The 19,804-nt window shown below is 41.0% G+C and overlaps 1 protein-coding gene across 3 annotated transcripts in view; it reads right to left on the bottom strand.

The window, feature by feature from the left end:
* The window catches only part of cntnap3 (contactin associated protein family member 3), a 193,204-nt gene extending 179,854 nt beyond the window's left edge, over positions 1-13,350 (bottom strand). For all 3 annotated transcript variants that reach the window (XM_042326590.1, XM_042326591.1, XM_024430942.2), the window contains exon 1: positions 13,124-13,350. In XM_042326590.1, coding sequence (XP_042182524.1) covers positions 13,124-13,208 — 85 coding nt within the window. In that variant the 5' untranslated portion in view covers positions 13,209-13,350. The remainder of the gene's footprint in view (positions 1-13,123) is intronic.
* Positions 13,351-19,804: the final 6,454 nt, after the last annotated feature.

Genomic DNA, 19,804 nt, shown 5'->3' with positions numbered 1-19,804 from the left:
AGAAATCAACTGTGGGAGCAATTATTAGGAAATTGACGACATACAAGACCACTGATAATCTCCCTCGATCTGGGGCTCCACACAAGATCTCACCCTGTTGGGTCAAAATGATCACAAGAACGGTGAGCAAAAATCCCAGAACCACACGGGGGGACCTAGTGAATGACCTGCAGAGAGCTGGGACCAAAGTAACAAAGCCTACCATCAGTAACACACTACGCCGCCAGGGACTCAAATCCTGCAGTGCCAGACGTGTCCCCCTGCTTAAGCCAGTACATGTCCAGGCCCGTCTGAAGTTTGTTAGAGAGCATGTGGATGATCAAGAAGAAGATTGGGAGAATGTCATATGGTCAGATGAAACCAAAATATAACTTTTTGGTAAAAACTCAACTCGTCGTGTTTGGAGGACAAAGAATGCTGAGTTGCATCCAAAGAACACCATACCTACTGTGAAGCATGGGGGTGGAAACATCATGCTTTGGGGCTGTTTTTCTGCAAAGGGACCAGGACGACTGATCCGTGTAAAGTAAAGAATGAATGGGGCCATGTATCGTGAGATTTTTAGTGAAAACCTCCTTCCATCAGCAAGGGCATTGAAGATGAAACGTGGCTGGGTCTTTCAGCATGACAATGATCCCAAACACACCGCCCGGGCAACGAAGGAGTGGCTTTGTAAGAAGCATTTCAAGGTCCTGGAGTGGCCTAGCCAGTCTCCAGATTTCAACCCCATAGAAAATCTTTGGAGGGAGTTGAAAGTCTGTGTTGCCCAGCAACAGCCCCAAAACATCACTGCTCTAGAGGAGATCTGCATGGAGGAATGGGCCAAAATACCAGTGACAGTGTGTGAAAACCTTGTGAAGACTTACAAAAAATGTTTGACCTCTGTCATTGCCAACAAAGGGTATAAAACAAAATATTGAGATAAACTTTTGTTTTTGACCAAATACTTATTTTCCACCATAATTTGCAAATAAATTCATTAAAAATACTACAATGCGATTTTCCGGATTTTTTTTCTCATTTTGTCTGTCATAGTTGAAGTGTACCTATGATGAAAATTACAGGCCTCTCTCATCTTTTTAAGTGGGAGAACTTGCAGAATTGGTGGCTGATTAAATACTTTTTTGCCCCACTGTATACACGGGGTCATATTCAAATAACCAACTGAATTTGTGCATCAACCTAATTCAATTTTCATGCCGTATGAAAAAGAAGCAATTCACGTAGCTGTGTGTTGAGCTCTTAATTGTAAAGGACTCTGTGTACACACATATAAAACAAGTTCAAATGAGTCACAAGGAGCAATCTATAAACAGTCAACTGTAGGTCTCCAGCTGAGAACTACTAAGGTTCTTCCCCCAGCTACAGTGACTACGGTGGCTGCCTCTCTCTCTCTCGTCTTGAGTGTTGGACCAAAGTGCTGCATAGCTCTGATTAAGCCTGATGCTCTCAGACCCTCAACCAATAAGAGGATAGTCTTGGAATAATTCAGGGATACTCTAATCTTTATACAATACACAGCATACTGTACAGTACCCCCCCCTCCCCGTAAGGAGCATAGCCAGGGAAACCTTCAACTGATATTGGCGGTCAAGGTAAGATGCTCTCATGAGATAGACTCAGAATATTTTATAGATAGGCATCTACGCATGTAGGATGTTAATTTGAGCCAGTTTGCTACAGCAGGAAAATAGTCCTGCATTAATAGTAAATGTGAATTATCATGTGGATTATAATGAATTTAAAATTTTGTAGGGGTTGATACATTTCACATAGGGGAAAACCAAGTATTACATGTCAAAGTTCTCCTGCAACAGGATGATCAAATTGAGATCCTACATCTATATTTTTTCATCCAACCATGAGCAACATAAACAAGGAGACCTTAACCTGACTGTGGAGGGTGAGGGCGAGGGCAGACACTCTCATGAAATAGCCTCAGAATATATTAGGGATACGCATACTTACACAGCACGCAGGACAGCACAGCCTCACACACCACATAACTAGGTAGACCATAACCTGACATTGGAGGTCGAGGGCACACCCTCATCGAAAGTACAATATGCGATACCTACGAGAATGTAACCCACAATCTTGGCATTACCGGCACCATACTCTTACCAACGGAGCCGCAACGGACCGGAACCTGACATTGGAGGGCAGGCAGACCCTCTCATGAAAAGTACTACACTGACTTCTCAGACAAGCAGTTAGTGTATGATGAGTCAGCAAGTTGTTTGATTATACATGCTGCCAACTGGCCAACAAATCAAATATCAAGTCCTGTTCTCCAAAGATACAGATGCACTGAAGCAGCTTGGAATTACAGTGAACAGCACCAGCCAAGCATGATGTGAAAGGAGGAAACATATACTGCCGTGTTAGAATAGAAAAATGCAGTATTGTAATTGAGGTGACTTCTTAATAGGCTTAAATCAAAGTATTGAAAGCTTATAATTTTCTATGGCAATCACATCAAGTAAAAACAAAAATGTTTTTGGTGGAAAAACAACTCAAAGTCAGCTAGGCAGCATCTGCAGATTTTAAAATATATATCCTTTGGTTTGCTGTCATTTGGTAACATATACATTATGAATAGTAGGTGACAGGTAGCTGTTACGGTTTTCTTCCGTCGAAGGAGAGTCGGACCAAAATGCAGCGTGGTAATTTACATACATGTTTAATAATGAAGAAAAGCGAACAATACAAAAACAACAAACGGACCGTGAAAACCTATACAGCCTATCTGGTGAACAACAAACACAGAGACAAGAACAATCACCCACCAAACACTCAAAGAATATGGCTGCCTAAATATGGTTCCCAATCAGAGACAACGAGAATCACCTGCCTCTGATTGAGAACCGCCTCAGGCAACCATAGACTTTGCTAGAACACCCCACTAAGCCACAATCCCAAAACCTATGAAAAACCCCAATACACAAACACACCACAAAATAAACCCATGTCACACCCTGGCCTGACCAAAAAAATAAAGAAAACACAAAATACTAAGACCAGGGCGTGACAGTAGCCTAGCGTTTAGAGCATTGGGCCAGTAATTGAAAGGTCACTGGTTTGAATACCTGAGCCGAACGGCACCTTGTTCCCTCTGTTGATGTGGCAGTTAACCCTAATTTGCTCCAGAGGTGCGGTACCACTATGGCTGACCATTTTAAAAAATATATGTATTTTCTCCAATGAGACTGTCTTCTCTCATCGCTACAACTCCCGTACAGGCTCAGGAGAGACGAAGGTCGAGAGCCATGCGTCCTACGAAACACAACCCAACCAAGCCGCACTGCTTCTTAACACAGCGCGCATCCAACCCGGAAGCCAGCCGCTGTCAGAGGAAACACCATACACCTAGCGACCTGGTCAGCGTGCACTGTGCCCTGCCCGCCACAGGAGTCACTATGAGACAAGGATATCCCTACTGGCAAAACCCTCCCTAACCCGGACGACGCTAGGCTGTGACAGAGCCTGGGCTCGAACCCAGAGTCTCTGGTGGCACAGCTAGCAATGTGATGCAGTGCCTTAGACCACTGCGCCACCCGGGAGGCTGTAAAACACATTTCACAACACCTATCTTGTAAATGTGACAATAAAAAAAACTGGAAAATGTCCCTTGACAATGCGTCTGAAACTCACATAGGACAGCCATTGTCTTCTCTTTAAATGTGCTGTATATGTATTTATGTCACAGTTGTTCACCCTGACAGTGATGGTCTGTGTGTGTGTTTGTGTGTGTGTGTGTGTGTGTGTGTGTGTGTGTGTGTGTGTGTGTGTGTGTGTGTGTGTGTGTGTGTGTGTGTGTGTGTGTGTGTGTGTGTGTGTGTGTGTGTGTGTGTGTGTGTGTGTGTGTGTGTGTGTCTGGATAGAGAGAATCAGGCAGGGTCTTTGACACTGTGGCTCTAACCGTATCCCCGAACGGCACCATGTTCCCTATATAATGCATTACTCTTGACCGGAGTCCTATGAGCCCTGGTCAAAAGTAGTGCACATTATATAGGGAATAGGGTGCCTTTTGGGATGCAAAGGACTCTGACTCAGGGATGCACTCAGAGTGGCAAGCAGCCAGGGGCGGACTGGCCATCTGGCATTTTGGGCATCAATGAAAAAATTGGCCGATGTTATAAATGCCAGGGCTGATTTCTGGTCCCAGTCCACCCCTGCAAGCAGTAAAGCAGTGGAGGGCCAGGGGCTTGCAAAATGTAAAGCCATCTGCTCAAATTACAATACATATGTATCTCATTACCAACCACCATACCCATCTCTCTCTCAATGCTTATCTGTAGCTCTCTCTCTCTCTCTCTCTCTCTACTTATCTGTAGCTCTCTACCTCTATATATCTCTCTCCCTACATCTCTCTCTTTCCACTTTTATGTCTCTCTCCCTCTCTCTTTCTACCTCTGTCTCTCTTTCTCTCTCTACCTCTATATCTTTCTTTCTATCTCTCTCTAGCTCTCTCTCTCTTTCTCTCTTTCTACCTCTTTCTCTCTTTCTCTCTCTACATCTGTATCTTTCTTTCTCTCTCATCTCTCTCTCTATGTCTCACTCTCTCTCTCTCAATTCAATTCAATTTCAATTCAATTTAAGGGCTTTATTGACATGAGAAACATATGTTATCATTGCAAAAGCAAGTGAAGTAGATAATAAACAAAAGTGAAATAAACAAAAAAAATAACAGTAAACATTACACTCACAGATGTTCCAAAATAATAAAGATATTTCAAATGTCATATTATGTGCAAATACTACAAAATATGGGTTGTATTTACAATGGTGTTTGCTCTTCACTGGTTGCCCTTTTCTTTTGGCAACAGGTGACAAATCTTGTTGCTGTGATGGCACACTGTGGTTTTTCACCCAATAGATATGGGAGTTTACCAAAATTTGGTTTGTTTTCGAATTCTTTGTGGATCTGTGTAATCTGGGGCTGGGTCTAATTGTGAAATAAAATTGTAGACCTCCACAAGTATGATTCATCCTTTGGAGGAATTTCCAAATGCCTGAATGTACATCGTTCATCTGTACAAACAATAGTACGCAAGTATAAACACCATGGGACCACGCAGCCGTCATAGGAAGGAGACGCGTTCTGTCTCCTAGAGATGAACGTACTTTGGTGTGAAACGTGCAAATCAATTCCAGAACAACAGCACAGGACCTTGTGACGATACTGGAGGAAACAGGTACAAAAGTATCTATATCCACAGTAAAACGAGTCCTATATCGACATAACCTGAAAGGCCACTCAGTAAGGAGGAAGCCACTGCTCCAAAACTGCCATTAAAAAGCCAGACTACGGTTTGCAACTGCACATGGGGACAAAGATCGTACTTTTTGGAGAGATGTCCTCTGGTCTGATGAATCAAAAATAGAACTGTTTGGCCATAATGACCATAGTTATGTTTGGAGGAGAAATGGGGAGGCTTGCAAGCCGAAGAACATCATCCCAACCATGAATGCCTACAAACCTGACTCAGTTACACCAGCTCTGTCAGGAGGAATGGGCCAAACTTATTGTGGGAAGCTTGTGGAAGGCTACCTGAAACATTTCACCCAAGTTAAGCTATTTAAAGGCAATGCTACCAAATACTAATTGAGTGTATGTAAACTTGTGACCCACTGGGAATGTGATGAAAGAAATAAAAATTTAAATAAATCATTCTTTCTATTATTCTGACATTTTGCATTCTTAAAATATAGTGGTGATCCTAAATGACATAAGACAGGGAGATTTTACCAGGATTAAATGTCAGGAATTGTGAAAACCTGAGTTTAAATGTATTTGGCTAAGGTGTATGTAAACTTCAGACTTCAACTGAATATATGTTGAAGAGGTTGGGGCTTAAGCTGCACCCCTGTCGCACCCCACGGACCTTTGGAAAAAAAAACGTTTTTTTTTTTTACAATTTTAACCGCACTTTTGTTGTTTGTGTTCATGGATTTTATAATGTTGTATGTTTTTCCCCCAACACCACTTTCCATCAATTTGTATAGCAGATCCTCATTTTTTCTAAATCAACAAAGCATGAGAACACTTTTCCTTTTTTTTATTTTTTTTGTCAGTTAGGGTGTGCAGGGTGAATACATTGTTTTCACTGAGGAAATGTATGAGTCTGCTGTTAATGATAATGCAGAGGATTTTCCCAGGGTTGCTGTTGAAGCATATCCCACGGTAGTTTTTTTATTCAAATTTGTCTCCACTTCTGTGGATTGGGGTGATCAGTCCTTGGTTCTAAATATTGGGGACGATGCCAGAGCTAAGGATGATGTTAAAGTTTTTAAGTATAGCCAATTGGAATTTGTGGTCTGCATATTTTATAATGTCATTGAGGATACCATCAACACCACATGCATTTTGGGGTTGGAGGGTTTGTATTTTGTCCTGTAATTCATTCAATGTAATTGGAGAATCCAGTGGGTTCTGGTATTCTTTAATAGATGATTCTAAGATTTGTATTTGATCATGTATATGTTTTTGCTGTTTGAACTTTGTTGCCTTTTTTAGGGCCAAAAAGATTGGGGAAGTGGTTTACCCATACATTTCCATTTTGGATAGATAACTCTTGGTGTTGTTGTTTGTTTGGTGTTTTCCAATGTTCCCAGAAGAAGTTAGAGTCTATGGATTCTTCAATTACATTGAGCGGATTTCTGATGTGCTGTTTCTTCTTTTTCCATAGTGCATTTCTGTATTGTTTTAGTAATTCACCATAGTGAAGGCGTAGACTCAAGTTTTCTGGGTCTTCATGTTTTTGGTTGGATAGGTTTCTCAATTTCTTTCATAGGCTTTTTGCATTCTTCATCAAACCATTTGTCATTGTTGTTCATTTTCTTCAGTTTTCTGTTTGAAATGTTTAGATTAGCTAGGGAAGCTGAGCGGTCAAATATACTGTTTAGGTTTTCTACTGCCAAGTTTACACCTTCACTCTTACAATGTTTTGTCCAGGAAGTTGTCTAAAAAGGGATTGAATTTGCTGTGCATAATTGTTTTTTGGTAGGTTTCCACACTACTTTCCTTCCATCTATCGCATTTGTTAATATTATTCAGTTCCTTTGGCTTTGATGCCTCATGATTGAGAATTGCTCTGTTCAAGGAGACTGTGATTATGCTGTGATCTGATAAGGGTGTCATTGGGCTGACTGTGAACGCTCTGAGAGACTATGGGTTGAGGTCAGTGATAAAGTAGTCTACAGTACTACTGACAAGAGATGAGCTATAGTAGGAGTCCACTCAAAGCCTACCATGGTGAAATGTCACATGAACAAGTGTACAATAATGCTTTGTTACTGATCCGATATTATCCGACTGATCCTCTCTCATCCAATCATGTTGCAGTGTTCTGCTCCTCTAAACAAGAGCGTAATTTATTTACAGCGGCTCCTAAGAACACTAGAATGTTGGAAGCAACTCTTGTTCCTTCCAGGTTTATAACTTCTGACCCTGACTCTGGGGGGTGAAATCAACCATAGTGTCACGCCCTGGTCTTAGTATTTTGTGTTTTCTTTATTGTTTTGGTCAGGCCAGGGTGTGACATGGGTTATTTATGTGGTGTGTTTTGTCTAGGTTTTTTTTGTAGGTTATGGATTGTGGTTAGTGGGGTTGTCTAGAAAAGTCTATGGTTTCCTGGAGTGGTTCTCAATCAGAGGCAGGTGTTTATCGTTGTCTCTGATTGGGAACCATAGGCAGCCATATTCTTTGAGTGTTTTGTGGGTCCTGTCTCTGTGTTTGTTTGCACCAGATAGGGCTGTTTCGGTTTGTCACGTTACGTTTTGTATTGTTCGTGTTTATCTTTAATTAAAGATGTATCGAAATAACCACGCTGCAGTTTGGTCCTCCTCTCTTTCGACACAAGAAAACCGTAACACATAGGCGTTCTCCTGTCCTCTCTCCTTGTGTTAAATATTAAAAAGAGAGCTATTGAATGAATGACGAATTTAAAAAAAAATTCGTGTAAAATTGCCAGTTGGCAACCCATCCCTTATGGGATTAATTGACACACATTACAATAGTTCATTGATAATTTAGTGATAATTCTTCTTCCAGTGTTCTCTGCAGTGCGTATCGCATAAAGAGGGAAAAGTATATATTAATAGTAAATAATATATAATATATATAATATAATATAATATAAACTAATTATATCCCTGGAGCAGTAAACATATATATATATACAGTCGTGGCCAAAAGTTTTGAGAATGACACAAATATTCATTTTCACAAAGTCTGCTGCCTCAGTTTAAATTATGGCAATTTGCATATACTCCAGAATGTTATGACGAGTGATCAGATGAATTGCAATTAATTGCAAAGTCCCTCTTTGCCATGCAAATTAACTGAATCTCCAAAAAACATGTCCACTGTATTTCAGCCCTGCCACAAAAGGACCAGCTGACATCATGTCAGTGATTCTCTCGTTAACACAGGTGTGAGTGTTGACGAGAACAAGGCTGGAGATCACTCTGTCATGCTGATTGAGTTTGAATAACAGACTGGAAGCTTAAAAAGGAGGGTGGTGCTTGGAATCATTGTTCTTCCTCTGTCAACCATGGTTACCTGCAAGGAAACACGTGCCTTCATCATTGCTTTGCACAAAAAGGGCTTCACAGGCAAGGATATTGCTGCCAGTAAGATTGCACCTAAATCAACAATTTATTGGATCATCAAGAATTTCAAGGAGAGCGGTTCAATTGTTGTGAAGAAGACTTCAGGGCGCCCAAGAAAGTCCAGCAAGTGCCAGGACCGCCTCCTAAAGTTGATTCAACTGCAGGATCAGGACACCACCAGTACAGAGCTTGCTCAGGAATGGCAGCAGGCAAGTGTGAGTGCATCTGCATGCACAGTGATGTGCATGCACAGTATTGTGAAGACTTTTGGAGGATGGCCTGGTGTCAAGAAGGGCAGCAAAGAAGCCACCTCTCCAGGAAAACCATCAGGGACAGACTGATATTCTGCAAAAGGTACAGGGATTGGATTGCTGACAACTGAGGTAAAGTCATTTTCTCTGATGAATCCCCTTTCCGATTGTTTGGGGCATCCGGAAAAAATAGAAGAAGACAAGAGAAGAAGAAGGTGAGCGCTACCATCAGTCCTGTGTCATGCCAACAGTAAAGCATCCTGAGACCATTCATGTGTGGGGTTGCTTCTCAGGCAAGGGAGTGGGCTCACTCACAATTTTGCCTAAGAACACAGCCATGAATAAAGAATGGTACCAACACATCCTCCGAGAGCAACTTCTCCCAACCATGCAGGAGCAGTTTGGTGACAAACAATGCCTTTTCCAGCATGATGGAGCACCTTGCCAAAAGGCAAAAGTGATAACTAAGTTGCTCATGGAAAAAAACATCGATATTTTGGGTCCATGGCCAGGAAACTCGCCAGACCTTAATCCCATTGAGAATTTGTGGTCAATCCTCAAGAGGCGGGTGGACAAACAAAACCCCACACATTCTGAAAAACTCCAAGCATTGATTATGCAAGAATGGGCTGCCATCAGTCTGGATGTGGCCCAGAAGTTATTTAACAGCATGCCAGGGCGGATTGCAGAGGTCTTGAAAAAGAAGGGTCAACACTGCAAATTTTGACTCTTTGCATCAACTTCATGTGATTGTCAATAAAAGCCTTTGACACTTATGAAACGCTTGTAATTATACGTCAGTATTCCATAGTAACATCTGACAAAAATATCTAAAGACACTGAGGCAGCAGACTTTGTGAAAATTAATATTTCTGTCATTCTCAAAACTTTTGGCCACGACTGTACATATGCAGCATGTGACAGAGCTGCAGGAATTGTGACCCGTTTTGTTGGTTATATTGTCATAGTTAGTGGGGCATATGGGGGAGGGAATTCTGTCACCTCCAGGTAGGTGTTTGTCCCCCTGTGTGCTGAGGGTGTCAGGTTCTTGTCCAGTTCTGGCATGTAGGTAGCCACAGACTAGTACATGTCCCTGGGCCTGGAAATGATTGATTTCCCCCTCCAGGATGGGGAAGCTGTCTTCATTAAAGTATGGGGATTCCGGTGGGGGGGATATAGGTAGCACGCAGGATGACATTTTCCTCTGTTGAAATAATTTCCTTTTGAATTTCTAGCCAAATGTAAAACGTTCCTGCTTTGATCAATTTAATAGAGTGAGTTAGGTCTGCTGTATACCAAATTAAAATAGCCCCTGAGTCTATTCCCTGTTTCACACCTGGTAGTTTGGTGGATGGGACTACCAGCTATCTATAACCTAGAGGGAAACCAGTGGGTCCATCTCCTCTATACCTCCCTCTCTCTACCTCTATATCTATGTTTCTCTTTCTCTCTCTCTACCTCTGTCTCTATCTCTATGTCTCTCTCTCTCCCTCCATGTCTCTCGCTCTCTCTCTCTCCCTCTGTCTCTCTCGCTCTCTCTCCCTACATCTTTCTCTCTCCCTCTGCCTCTTTATCTCTCTCTCTCTCTACCTCTACCTCTCTCTACCTCTCTGACTCTCTCGATCTACCTCTATGTCTCTTCCTCTCTGTATCTTCCTTTCTGTCTCTTCCCCTCTGTCTCTCTCTCTACCTCTATCTCTCTCTACCTCTATGACTCTCTAAAAGGTCCTCAGTGATGTCACCATTGCCCTTGATTCTAAGCAATGTTGTGCTGCTATTTTTATTGACAAGCCCAAAGCTTTTGATACAGTAGACCATTCCATTCTTGTGAGCCGGCTAAAGAGTATTGATGTCTCTGAGGGGTCTTTGGCTGGTTTGCTAACTATCTCTCTCAAAGAGCACAGTGTATAATGTCAGAACATCTGCTATCTCAGCCACTATCTGTCACCAAGGGTGTACCTCAAGGCTCGATCCTAGGCCCCACGCTCTTTTCAATTTACATCTACAACATAGCTCAGGCAGTAGGAAGCTCTCTCATCCATTTATATGCAGATGATACAGTCAGCTGGCCCCTCCCTGGATGTTGTGTTAAACACTCTACAACAAAGCTTTCTTAGTGTCCAACAAGCTTTCTCTGCCCTTAACTTTGTTCTGAACACCTCCAAAACAAAGGTCATATGGTTTGGTAAGAAGAATGCCCTTCTCCCCACAGGTGTGATTACTACCTCTGAGGGTTTAGAGCTTGAGGTAGTCACCTCATATAAGTACTTGGGAGTATGGCTAGAAGGTACACTGTCTTTCTCTCAGCACATATCAAAGCTGCAGGTCACCCATCTTTTCAGTTCGCTGCAGCTAGCGACTGGAACGAGCTGCAACAAACACAGGACAGTTTTATCTCAATCTCTTCATTCAAAAACTCAATCATGGACACTCTTACTGACAGTTGTGGCTGCTTTGCATTATGTATTGTTGTGTCTACCTTCTTGCCCTTTGTGCTGTTGTCTGTGCCCAATAATGTTTGTACAATGTTTTGTGCTGCTACCATGTTGTGCTGCTGCCATGTTGTGTTGCTACCATTTTGTTGTCATATTGTGTTGCTACCATGTTGTGTTGTCATGTGTTGCTGCCATGCTATGTTGTTGTCTTAGGTCTCTCTTTATGTAATGTTGTGTTGTCACTCTTGTCATGATGTGTGTTGTGTCCTATATTTTATTTTATTTATTTTTAATCCCAGCCCCCGTCCCCGCAGGCCTTTTGCCTTTTGGGAAGCCTTCATTGTAAATACAAATGTGTTCTTAACTCACTTGCCTAGTTAAATAAAGGTTAAATAAAAATATATTAAAATGTTTCTCTCTACCTCTCTCTACCTCTACAACTCTCTCTCTCTCTACCTCTCTCTCTACCTCTCGCTCTCTCTTTCAGCCTCTTCCTCTCTGGCTCTCTCTATATATACACTTCTGTCTCTCTCCATGTTGTACACACACACACGCTCACACACATACAAACACATGCACACGCACACACACACACACACACACCATAAATAGACAGGTGCCATGTTAGTTGAAGAGAGATCACATGGTGTTGCCTGTAGGCACAGCATGCAAAATGACTTTGAATTAAAACTTGTTTTACATTTATTTCTCTAAATTTACAGTAACTGAGAGACCATTCCATTACCCCACCTTTCATCTACAATTATCTGTGAAATTGTAATATTGTGTTTTCTTGCCATTTGCCAGCTGTAACCTATGTCCATTGGTCCTGTAATGCATTATGATTGTCTGCAAAACGCACCTAAAGAATCGAAGCATCAACCATGGCTACACTGATGATCAGTGGGGTTAATTTACACAAGCACTAGTTTACTGGACCATTTCTGTCTCTCTCTCTCTCTCTCTCTCTCTCTCTCTCTCTCTCTCTCTCTCTCTCTCTCACACACACACACACACACACACACACACACATATATATATATATATACACACATACCATTCCGTGGGACCCCGTTGAAAATAAGCTTGTTCAGGAGATTACGCAGTATGTGGGAAATTAAGAAAAGAACACATGCATTGTCCTTTTGAATGTTGGTTAATGCAACCTATGATCGACTATATACGCAGTGGCCAAGCTTCTAATAGGCTACTCTTTATAATACTGTATCTTCAAGTGCATAATTGTATCATTTGTCGCATTTGGTGTAGCAAATACATATTTGCGGGGACAAGCACTGATACCATAACCATTACACTTAACCGCAGGGTTATAACCTAATAATAACAGCTGCTAAAAATATATGACACTGATTTTCCCTGCACTGCAAACTCTGACAGCTCAATGCATGTTTCCTTTTGACACGCTGGATGGGCTTGCTGCGCATTTCTGTCAAGTCAGAACATCATCATGCATGGCGGGTGTCCACATGGCTAAAGGGAAAGCTCTGTTTAATCCATAACAGGCAAAATAATACTCTGAAAAACATATTCAACCACTCGGCGCAAGAGGTTTAACACATTAACTTCAACGCCCAAACGAATACACATCAATAATGTCACCGCTGACTGTGGTAATTTGTCAACAAAAAGTTGCCTAAAGGTTTATATCCCCATACTACAAGTAACAAATAAACCACTCTATTAAATCACTCAGATTATATAGAAAGCAGAGAAAAAAACTTGTTTTAATAAACGCAATACAGCAAATTCCACGCCATCCCTCTCTGCTTAAGTTGCAGGAATCTTGTTGCGTGTGCTCACCTTTTCCAATTGCCCCATGTGAACACCAGAGAAGGACGGCGAGCTGTAAAATCATTCCACTGTGTCTTCTGGTCCTCAAATGCATGTTCAAAACGAAATGATGCTGCCGGAGGAGAGCGACTATTCCTGTCCTCCTCTAGCTCGGTAAATAATTCGCGTGTGCCTCTCTCTGTGCTGCCTGCCTGTGCGTCCGCTCTGTGAAGCGCTCTGCTCACGCCATGCGACTGGTTCCGACTCGAGGAGGAACAGTTGAGAGAGAGCTGAGAGAGAAATAGACACACCTCTACAGCCCAGCCTCTGATCAGTATCACATATTTTAAAGTGCCCATTATTAAGCACAGACTTCAAAACCAATAAACTATACAAATTCTTGGACTTAATGTTGTCTGCTATCAACTAACATTTTTTAACATTTAGTCTGTGTCATGATTAGTTTAACTCTATATAGTTATTTGTGAGAAGGGTAGGCCGTCGCGGTGGCAGTGAGGAGCGAGGGAGACTGATATATCATCGAATAAATTAATATTGGCCCCAACTTTACAATACTTACAAAATAACAAACCGGACGACGACCTTGCATGGGATAGCACCTACCCAGCCAACCACTTACTGTACCTGTTTAGCCTGTGGCGACAAGAGAAAACGATGGGTTTGAAGTAACTGTCCAGTGAAAATGGCACTTTTAAAAGCTCATAATCTGTTAACTCATACCCAAATAATGATGTTGACTCATCACATAATTGTATTTGTGTCCAAAGTATACATTTGAGGGGGGAAAACACTTAAAATAATACTTGCTATTTCCTCAAAATAAGCTGCTTTTTAATGTACTTAATTACAATAGTATACTTAATTTTGTAATGAAAACTATTTAACTCATATTGTAATTAATTACAGATCATATTTCATAGAAATGTGGAAACACTGGACAGCTATTTTAAATCACTGGTTTAAACACCTACACCAGTAGAAATGTACTTTTTCGAGATTTAAGACCATGGACAGAGATTCACTAGACTTTTACGTCAATTAAGTCGTTGTTTAGTTAAAAGTATGATATATTTGGACTTGAAGTGGCAAATCCACGTAATGTCTATTCTATTATACACATTCTTTTCAACCTACTTTTTGTTTCAGGGCTGGGTTTTATTTGACTGCTACCCCCCCATCAGCATGACATTGTTTATTCATCAGAAACAGATGCACAGTTATTCCTCTTCATGACCGAGATGAGCCAAACAGCCTGGCGTCAACTAGGCCACCTGTGCCATTGAGCAAATCAAAATAGGGGTGCAAACTTGTGTTACAAACTTTTACTAGACAATTATCGTAATCCATTGAATAATTTTTCAATTGTCACTTATTTTTTAACTAGTCTGTATACATTTTGTTTATGCATGACCAAATTATAAATCGTATAAATACGTGATATGATAGCATTTTGCAAACCCGTTCCCCTTTTGCCCCAAGATGAATGGTTTTGACCACAAGTTTTGCTTCACTACATACTCCACTGCTTTGGTAGGTGTAACGTTAGCTAAAACTACAAGTGTCTATACATATAATGGAAAGGCAGCCGCAAAATAAAATTCAAGGAACTTATAGTTACATGTCATTTGCGGCGTCCTTGATCATGAGCAAGCCTATCATTTCACTTCCCGTGTGAGAACCATGGGCTCTGACTGATTTGGCTTTGCCATATTGAAACCAAAAGCCTCCAAGCAGCCTACCTACCAAAGGCTTCACCGTGTACATTACGATGTAGAAAAACACATATCATTCATTAGTTATCCATGTTACTGTAGCTTCAAGTAGTTATCCATGTTACTGTAGCTTCAAGTAGTTATCCATGTTACTGTAGCTTCATCTTATTCTTTCGAACTATATATATATGGTGGATTCGTGGCCGCAATTTTTGGAAGACGCCAAAACTTGAGATAACAATAAATGTCAAGTCAAAGATTGGCTCTGTGCCATGATGCATGGTCTGCAGCCTAAAACCAACATGCTAGCTGAGCCATTCAGGATGCCCCCACGCTAGCGTTTAACTGTTTTTTTTATTTTTTTTACAAAGTCTGCCAATACTTGGGGCGCACGCACACACACACACACTCTTACAAAAAAAAAAAATAAATCACAAGTTTATTTTTCACCACTTCCAGCCGCATTGAGAAAAAGCAGCAGAGAGATGTAGGATGCTATATTGCTGGAATGGATGTGCCAAAACTTGCAACTGGAGAAAAAAAGCATCGATAGCAAAGGCAAGGGTAACATAACTAAAGATAGGGAAAATTGCAGGAAAGAGGAAGGCGTTTTATTCAATCATGATATCTCCCCAAAAAAATCCCTGCAAACTATATTGCCTTCACTTACAATTAATTTGTTCTCACATGTGGAATTTATTTCCTTGCAATATTTTGTTATGCAATCAATATTTTTGGTTTTATGTTTTGCTTTCAATATGATTATTTTTGTTTGCAATACTATGAATTTTGTTCTTCACTTCAGAAGTTTTTCTTGATATTAATGGCACAAAAGTAACTCATTCACTAGAGGATTGCACCATGTAATAACACTATTACTTGATTAAAGGATTTTTAAGTGCCAATCCTTAATTGAGCAATTAACCAAGTGTGCTCCCTGCCACAGTTTCAGTAAAAAGTTGAGGGATTGGGCTGGAGAAATGCAACCACTCTCAAATCCTTAGTCTACAGTATGCTATGGATGCAAGGACTGACCATCCATCATATCAAAAACATGTTTTTAGACTATACAGTGGTTGTTTACATTTACTTTGTGAACAAACCATGGAGTAAAACAAGTTTATATTTTAAATTCTGAGGGGTACAACAGTTGAACTAAGCTCACAAGGTATTTCAATACATTATATTCTTCAAGAATCAATGGGTTCATATCACACAAAATAAATGCATTAAGGTCAACATAATCACTCTCATCTGCTAAACCCGCTGGTGTGAGAGATGTTATCATGTTGCATTTATATGGTAATAACTGTTGTTAGGTTCCCCAATAAGAAACCAAAAATCGTTGCTCAATAGAAAAAGGGAATTAACAAATGAGCCACTGACAACCAAAATGAAACAGGTGGGGTTTTAAAATGGGTTCTGAAAGGCATCCACAGGGGGCCTACTGAGTGGTGGCCAAGCAACCTGCCACATACAGTGCATAGAGGACCTCTGGAGCTCTGTCAGAGTGACCATTGGGTTCTTGGTCACCTCCCTGACCAAGGCCCTTCTCCCCTGATTGCTCAGATTGGACGGGCGGCCAGCTCTAGGAAGAGCCTTGGTGGTTCCAAACCTCTTCCATTTAAGAATGATGGAGGCCACTGTGTTATTGGGGACCTTCAATGCTGCAGACATTTTTTGGTACCATCCCCAGATCTGTGCCTCGACACAATCGAGAGAAAATCCTAAGCCCGTAATAATGTTAAAGTCACTGGCTTGCTGCTACATAGCTCATCCCTCATTGGACAAAGACCTCCAGTACATACTGTTGTAGAAGGTATGCCAGAAGAGGATGTGTGGGCTATATTGTAGCTGTGGGAATCTGCCTTTGAGCCAACCGCCAAGGACACATACAGTACATAGGCCTTAGACCAACAGACACAACAACAACACGCTGGTTTGTTGGCATGAAAGCAATTTGAAATGTGTAGTATTGCATGTTCCTTCACCCATGGAACCATTTAGAGATATCCTTCACATGATCCACAGCTCATTTGTGAAAAGGGTAAAAGAGCTTGCATCCGAAACATTTGATTTCAAAATACACAAAGGAGAAACACTGACTCATAACGCTTTTATAGACTAGCTAATTATTAACCGATATGGTGAGAGAGCACTAAGACAAAGACAACAAGGAATTGTAGACCTTTTGTACTGAGGGCACTGCCCGTGAGAAGGATTTCACACAAGCACTCGCGCACGCACTAACCATAAGGATCACACCCCAGTGCACCGCTGACAGACTACACTTAGATGAACCACTGGGCTATTTAATGGCCGTATCAGATGTCCTGTCAGGTAAAAAGGCTTTTAAACACAAGAGTCTGACTGACTGACAGGGAGAACCTGAGCTTCAAAGGGTTTCCAGCCATTTGCTGCACACACTACGGACTGTATTCTGTCAATGGAAACGTATCACTGTGTGTTGAGTGACATGTGCCTCCACAATACCCAAAAGCCTTTATATTGACCAGCTTTGTAAATTCAAGGACAAAGCTTTCCTTTTACTATTTTGTGAGAAATCACACTCATCTCTTCTTTAGAAATGTAGCTCCATCCATTTATTTGGGACTAGTACTTTCATGTTTAGATAGATGCATCTTGAAAATGTCCTAAATTCCACTCTTTTGAGTGAACCCCTTGTTTCCCCATGGTTGCATCCAAAATGGCACCCTCTTCCCTACATAGTGCACTACTTCTGACCAGAGCCTGTTAAAAGTAGTGCATTTTAGTGAAGAGGGTACCATTTTGGACACACACACTATTTCTAAAGCTGGGTAACCCAAAGGGTTTGATTTTTCCAGCAACATATTGTAGCGGTCTTGGGAAAACCTCTCTACTCAAGTGTAGACTTATTTATTTACAGCTCAATACACATTTAATTTTCTATTTCTCACCCCAGATTAAATCCAAACCTATACTAGTCTCCTGTGTTGACAATGTCCAGGAAATTCCAAAGATATTGGGTCTCAGCCTTTTGGGTATTGTGTTGTTGTGTTGCTACCGATATTTGCGAAAGCGTTCATAATTGTTTGCCCGTAGTTGATTATGTTCTAATGAATCGCTACTGCAAATGCTGAAGTGATTCAAACATTAAGGCTCATTTGTAAAACCAGCAGTGTCCAATCTCTCTATTGATATCTGTTTCTATTTGCATGCCGTAAGACACACTGTGAATGCATCACAGTGTATAATTGCAATGCACTCATACAAACGTTAATGGAGATGATTCCTACTCACACAGTCAGCGTCAAAGAGTCACCGGTGGAATTACATTTCACAGAAGTGAGTCCAGTAACACTGCCTACCCGCTGAGCTGCCTTTGTTGAGGCATCACCGTTGTTGTTTTTCGCTTTCAGATGTCCATTTCCCATGGTAACTCCCTATCCCACAGAACAGAGATGTTGAAAAGAGCACTAAAAAAGAGAGATGCGAGGAGAATGTGAATGATTAAAGTGCTCTGTGTATAAGAGTGAGCAAGATGGAGGGTTATAGTGTTCGATATAAGCCCACCTATAGTTCCAGGGGTGCTAGGAATTGAGGCTATGTGGTTTTCGTAACAAGGAGTATGGAGTGGTTTCAGTCATTAAACGCAATAGAATGGAAGGAAAAATGGTTTTGTTCTTTAAAAGAAGTTGGACAACAAAGACAGCACATCTCTAAAATAGCATGGAGATATCTCTGGGAGCATACAGTGGCTAATGCATATGTATACATCCAAATGTCTTTGATCTTCATTTTGTGTGCCTGGCTACAGTAATCTCTATACTCATTTACATTTTCACACAAGTTTACTAAATGTAAACTTGGGAACAGTTTGCATATGAAATTGAATATTCATACTCATTCAGAAAACATTTACTCAGGATTTGTTTGTAGTTTCCTGCATCACAATCTTATTCAATAGAACATAGTTATGCGTTATATGAGCTGTTCAGCTATGCCATGTGGACAAAACATACATTTAGCGGATGCTCTTCCCGAGAGCAACTTACAGTAGTGAGCGCATACATTTTCTTTTCTCATATTTGAGTCCCGTGGAAATCGAACTCACAACCCTACTGTAGCATTGTAGGCACCATTCTCTATCAACTGAACCACACGGTGCCACAACATCCCCAGCATACAAATTCATATGAAATAGAGCAGTACTCTATACAGTACTTGCAATCTTTGATGAATCTAGCAGTAATCCAGCCTGCTGGTAATTTTGTAAAAATAGTCATAATCTTGCTTGGAGTGCCAAAATGCAAATGAGACGTCTGTTTCCTCCATGCAAAACAATTTATTGGAACCTTCCTTATTCAGTGTGCTGTAAATAGACAAAATATGATATGATTGGGTTTAACTCCTTTGTGTGTGATGAATTCAATTGTTTCCGATGTAAGGCCTTCTCACACATGAAACGTGAAATCATGTGAAGTAAATCAACAATGGGAAAACAGTTAGACTCATTCAGTGTGCTGCTGTAACATTCTCAAGTACAAACATTTGAAGGAGTTCTTCATTATGGAAAAATTAAGCCGACATTAGGCTCATGCAGTGTAGAGGCGCTAGTTTTGCTATTAGTTAGTTAGCTTGTTGCCTACAGTAAATTAGTCACTTGGCCTGGCAGCTGTTCTAAAGCGCTGTACTGCTTTCTACCTTGTCTCTTTTTGCATTTATTCTGCTTTATATTCCCTCCCTGTTCCAGCTGGTCTCTGTTGTGTAGTGTTTTATTCTGTATTGTTGTGTTGTGTTTTGTTGTGTAGTGTTGTGTAGTGATGTGTTGGTAGTGTTGTGTAGTGTAGTGTTGTGTTGTGCATTTATTCTGCTTTATATTCCCTCCCTGTTCCAGCTGGTCTCTGTTGTGTTGTGTAGTGTAGTGTAGTGTAGTGTAGTGTTTTGTTCTGTATTGTTGTGTTGTGTAGTGGTGTGTGTGTAGTGGTGTGTGTAG

This window comes from Oncorhynchus tshawytscha, linkage group LG09, assembly GCF_018296145.1.
Source record: "Oncorhynchus tshawytscha isolate Ot180627B linkage group LG09, Otsh_v2.0, whole genome shotgun sequence".
NCBI classification, from domain to species: Eukaryota; Metazoa; Chordata; class Actinopteri; order Salmoniformes; family Salmonidae; genus Oncorhynchus; species Oncorhynchus tshawytscha.
This window is presented reverse-complemented; position numbering and strand designations above follow the sequence as displayed.